General features: G+C 45.1%; 1 protein-coding gene across 1 annotated transcript in view; it reads left to right on the forward strand.

Moving 5' to 3' along the window:
• Positions 1-5710, forward strand: part of LOC137358440 (histone H2B 1/2-like) — a 28599-nt gene extending 22889 nt beyond the window's left edge. Inside the window, exon 3 of the mRNA XM_068024403.1 lies at positions 5342-5710. Within this exon, the coding sequence (XP_067880504.1) occupies positions 5342-5710 (369 nt within the window). The remainder of the gene's footprint in view (positions 1-5341) is intronic.
• The last annotated feature ends 290 nt before the right edge of the window (positions 5711-6000 follow it).

Raw genomic sequence — 6000 nt, forward strand, 5'->3', positions numbered from 1 at the left:
CAGGGGCTTTGGCCATTTTACAACAATTAAATAACATCCAGAAACAATCCACTGGGCCAGGAATGGGACTGACCGACGGAGCAGGGACTTTTACACAGGTCAGATTTCCAGTTCCCGCTCCCATGGTCTAACCGTTCACATGAAACCAAACAGCCGCTGTTAAAAATGTGTCCTTCACACTTCTCACCTGGTGCCTATAATAGATTCTCTTTGTGTAACTCCCCACATCCTGACTGTCCGCTTCTGTTTCCACACTTCACTGTCCAATAACAACAAACTGCGGGAACAGGCTATACCCCTCTAATTCCGCTGGCGCGGACTTGATGGGCCGAATGGACTCATTCTGTGCCGGAAGTTTTCCACGTTTCTGGCTGAAGTGCTGCAGAAATCTGGGCCTGCGCTCCCCTCCCATAGCACTGCCTGTGAGCGGAAGAAGATGGTTTAAAACAGCCGCGATTGGAGAGATCCCGGTCCCGGTGGAAGGGAGCAAACAGCAGCCTCCTTCCAGCAGGACATCGCTTTGGGAGCATGTCCGCAGATAGACTCAGAGATCAGCATCGAGTCCGGGGCAAGTTCAGGGGCAGGCGGGGGCTGTTTGTAAGAGGCGGAGTGGATCTGGAACTGGTCTCGGAACATGGAGTGAGCGGAGAGGCCATTCTCCGTTTGTGTGTGGACAAGGGGATGGAGACAGAATGGGAAGAAACTTATTGTAGTGGAGTGAAACAGTGACAATATTTGTGTTGCAGTGGTTCTTTTGCGGGTATCCATAATGATTATTATTTGAGAGATTAAATTCATTAAAACTCTATATCTTTGATCTCACGTGTATTTTAGTTACAAACATACTTTTGTTCAAACAGGCAAATGATTGAATGAACCAGAATAAATGGTCTATTTCCTCCAGCCAAGTTACAAGGAAGAGTGCCACCGGCTCCTTCTCACACACAATACGTACATTATCACTCACAGAGCGCAGAGACACAGACAGGTCATCAGTTCCACAGTCTCAGACAGCAGAAATAGTTCCAGAGACTCATTTTCAATCCATCAATCAAATAGAGCAGGAAAGACAGACGTTGTTTCCATGTCACCCCAACTCATTACCACTGACAGGTAGATACATACATCCCAGTCCAACTGTCACCCACAATCAAATTATCAGTGTGTCAATCCCACAATAGTGCAACCTCAGCTACAAATTAAATACACACAGAGAACTGACACGTGGTTCCTGTTTCAAAGTTACAGAATTAACCTCAATCATGTACTCTGAGATTTAAGTTAAATACCAGCCCAATATTTACACAGGTTATGAGTTTATTATCAGTATTAATTCCCATCATGTTTCCAGACACATACATTAGACTCAAGTCCATAATCAGATTGAGAGATTCTGAAATATCGTATAACCTGAGATCCAAACTCAGATTCCAGTTTAAAACTCATCCGGATTGTGAAACTAAAAGGTACATTATAAATTTGATCAGTATAGTCTGAGCTATAAGTTACATACCAGTCCTGAAATCTCGTACAGTGGCAGATGGAAGATACTGTACAATTCCAGACTGAGCTCATTTTACATGCAAATCCATGATACTCACTCAGACTGAATGGCACTGATCAATTTGATCAGTACAGCCTGAGTTACACTGGCACACCAATCCTGTATCAGATTGTAGGATACATTATCTTTCACTATTGTGTTCACAGTGACAGATATTTAATACTAAGCAAAACCTCAAATATATTGTCTGCTTAAAACCTACCACATCTGTGGCCTGTTGCTGTGCTGACATCTTATGGAGAATAAATCCAGACTTGCCATCAGTCCCAGGGACGGAAGATTATATAATGAATCCCACACTCACACAGAGTACCAGATACTGACAGATAGAGAGTGATGCTGAAACACATGCTCAGTGCCAGATGCTGAAAGATATAGGTTGATTACTGCACTCACTCACAGTACTTCAGCCTGAGTCATCTAAAGCAACCTAACACACAAAAAATAGCAGTGAGAGAGTAAGAAAGAGTCCAAAACTCACATAGAGTACCAGACACTGATCGATACAAACTGAAAACTACACACACATGGATATAGGATTGGCTAACTCACAGGAAACAGAGAGTGGGGACAAATGGGGCATTTTCAGATTGGCAAACTGTAACTAATGGAATGTCACAGGGATCAGTGCTGGTGCCTCAACTATTTCTGGTCTATATTAATAATTGCATGAAGGGACTGAGTGTACTGTTGCCAAATGTATGGGTGGTACAAAGATAGGTAGGAAAGAAAGTTGTGAGGAGGACATAAAGTGTCTGCAAAGAGATATAGATAGGTTAAGTCAGTGGGCAAAAGTTTGGCAGATGGAGTATAATATAGGAAAATGTGAGATTGTCTACTTTGGCAGGAAGAATAGAAAAACAGAATATTATTTACATAGAGACAGACTGCAGAATGCTGCTGTACCGAGGGATCTGGGGGCCAGGTACATGAATTACAGAAAAGTTAGCATGAAGGTATAGCAAGTAATTAGGAATGCAAATGGAATGTTGGAATTTTTAGCAAGGGGAGTGGAGTATAAAAGTAGGGTAGTTTTGCTGTAACTGTACAGGGCATTAGTGGCATCCCAACTAAAGTACTCCATACAGTTTTGGTCTCCTTACTGAAGGAGGGATATACTTGCATTGGAATCAGTTCAAAGAATGTTCACTAGGCTGATTCCTGGGATTAAGGGTTGACTTGTGAGAAAAGGTTGAGCAGATTGGGCCTCCACTCACTGGAGTTTAGAAGATTGAGAGGTGATCTTATTGAAACCTATAAGATTCTCAGTGGGCTGGACAGTTAGATGCTGGGAAGATGTTTCTCCTTGTGGGGGAATGTAGAATTATGGGCCACAGTTTCAAGATAAGTGGTCTCCCATTCAAGAAAGAGATGAGGAGGAATTTCTTCTGTCCGAGGGTTGCTCATCTTTGGAATTCTGTTCTCCAGAGGACTGTGGAGGCTGGGTCATTGAATATATTCAAGGCTGTGACAGACAGATTTTTTGATGTACAAGGGAGTCATTGGTCAATGGGCACAGGCAGGAAAGTGGAATTAAGGCCTCAATCAGAACAGGCATGATCTTATTGAATGGCAGAGCAGGATTTATGGGCCACATGGCCTTCTGGAAGCGATCCTGAGTGTCATTGTCGACATCTGCCCTTGGTGACAGGAGGTTCCCAAGGTATGAGCAGTGATCCACATTGTCAAGTGATTCGCCGTGGATCTTAATTGTCGAGGGCAGTGTCGGGGAGCAGGCTGGCAGAGGACCTTAGCTTTCCGGATGTTTTGCTTCAAGCCAATTCTTTCATACGCCTCCATGAATGCATCGATGAGGGTTTGAAGCTTGGCCTCTGAGTGTGCGCACATGCAAGCATTGTCAGCATACTGCAGCCCGATGACAGATGTTGGAGTGGCCTTGCTTCAGGACTGCAGGCAATGTAGTTTCAATAGTTTCCCACTCGTCCTGTAGAGTAGATCTGCTTACACGAACTAAAGAACAGCTGATGGGCTGAAAGAGTGCAGGAAATACAGCAACCTGCTGACAGCCACGACATGTGTGGATTCTTCAGCACCATCAAGACCATTTATGGCCCAAATTACCAAGGACCTACACTACTGAGAGTAAAGAATGGAGTGACACTGATCAAGGTCAGAGAGGCAGTCAGCACTCGTTGGAAGTAGCACTTTGAAGATCTCCTCAATCGCAACGCAGTCCTTGATGCAAATGCCACATTCCACAGCATGTTACCCACCATGACGTCAGCACAATCCCAGCCCAACAGAAATTGAAAAGGCAATCTAACAGGTAAAAAAAAATGAAGGCCTCCGGCATCGATGGAATTCCCTCTGAAAATCTAAAATACGACAGAGAAGAACACTTAACACAAATACATGGTCTCATTTCCCTCAGCTGGAAGGACGAGATCACGCCAGGGATCTCTGAGATGCTGTCATTGTGATCATCACCAAAAATGGTGACAGGACCGACTGTGGTAATGACAGAGGGGTATCCCAGCTGTTCACTACAGGGAAGGTCATCACAAGAGTCCTTCTCAACTGTCTCTTCCCCGTGGCTGAAGATCTCCTACTGGAATCACAATGTGGATTCTGTCCATCAAGAGACACAGTGCATATGATCTTCACAGCAAGACAACGCCAAGAAAATGTAGGGAGCAGCAGCAACCTTTCTACCTGGTCTTCTCTGACCTGACAAAGGCCTTCGACTCTACCAACCAGGAGGGATTATGGAACGTCTTCCTCAAATTTGGCTGCCGGAAAAATTCGTCACCAACCTCCAACGACTGCATGATGACATGCAAGCTGTAATCCTTCCCAACGGACCTACCACTGACCCAATCCCAATGCAAACTGGGGTCAACTAAGTCTGTGTCATCGCACCAACGCTCTTTTCCATCTTCCTCGTCGCAACACTCCGCCTCAACTCCTCACACTCAAACACAGCAACAGAGAATGACAGATACAGAATGGATGTCATACTCAAACACAGCACCAAAGTCTGACAGATACAGTGGTGCAGTGGTTAGCACTGCAGCCTCACAGCTCCAGGAATCCGGGTTCGATTTTGGGTACTGCCTGTGCGGAGTTAGCAATTTCTCCCTGCGACCGCGTGGGTTTTCGCCGGGTGCTCCGGTTTCCTCCCACCGCAAAAGACTTGCAGGTTGACAGGTAAATTGGTCATTGTAAATTGCCTCTAGTGTTGGTTGGGATGACTGCAGGGTTAGTATAAATGGGTGATTGTTGGTCGGCACAGACTTGGTGGGCCGAAGGGCCTGTTTCAGTGCTATATCTCGAAATGAATAAATCCATACAGCACCAGAGACTGAGAACTGCTGAATGACAGAACACACTCAAACACAGGAGCAGAGAATAAAAGTAATGGAATTAATTGCACACTCACATGCAATAGCAACCACACAGAATCATCAATAAGCGTCATCTCAACAACATGCAGAACATTTCCAGAGAGCTTGACACAGGGAGTGGCTCTTTCAATGTCAACCGCAGCTGGAGAGAGTCTTTGTGAAACATACTTCCTGATTGCAGTACGAATGTTTGTGATTAGCTGCAAAGTTTGAATGTGATTGGATGGTGAAGGACACCAATTATAGTATTACAATATAAACCCATTGTGACATCACTCCCAATCACCCAATCACAATCTTTACTTTCCCCCATCCCTAATTAGCATAGAGCTGTGGGATTGTCTATTTAATCCGCACTCGGAAGTGGTTTGGTTTATTTCTGAGTCTGAAATTGAAACTGAAGATGGTTGAGGAGAAGAAGAAAGCAGCTCCTGAGAAGGGCGCCAAGAAAACTGTGAGTAAACCGTCAGCAAAGGGCGGTAAGAAGTGGAGAAAGTCGAGGAAGGAGAGTTACTCCATCTACATCTACAAAGTGATGAAGCAGGTTGACCCCGACACCGGCATCTCCTCCAAGGCCATGAGCATCATGAACTCGTTTGTGAACGATATTTTCGAGCGCATCGCGGGTGAGGCTTCCCGCCTGGCCCATTACAACAAGCGCAGCACCATCAGCTCCCGGGAGATCCAGACCGCCGTGCGCCTGCTGCTGCCCGGGGAGCTGGCCAAGCACGCCATGTCGGAAGGGACAAAGGCGGTGACCAAGTACACCAGCTCCAAGTAAAACTGCACAATGGACTGAAAAACATCCCAAACACAACGGCTCTTTTAAGAGCCACCCACAATCTCTCTGAAAAAGCTACATCATCTCCCTGGTTTTGATTGGTTTTGTTTTTTTATACGAAGAGTCTGGAACTTTCTAATTGCCTTTCTGATCTTTTTTAACCCCATGGATTCTGGGTGATTCAGTTTCACTGTCTGTGAGATCTTTGTGTCTCTACTTAATAATGCCGCGTAAATTAATTACTGATCACTGAGCTCATGTGCGCTTTGATCTCGGACTATTCTCCGTCC

The sequence above is a fragment of the Heterodontus francisci genome, chromosome 50 (genome assembly GCF_036365525.1).
Source record: "Heterodontus francisci isolate sHetFra1 chromosome 50, sHetFra1.hap1, whole genome shotgun sequence".
Taxonomy (NCBI): Eukaryota; Metazoa; Chordata; class Chondrichthyes; order Heterodontiformes; family Heterodontidae; genus Heterodontus; species Heterodontus francisci.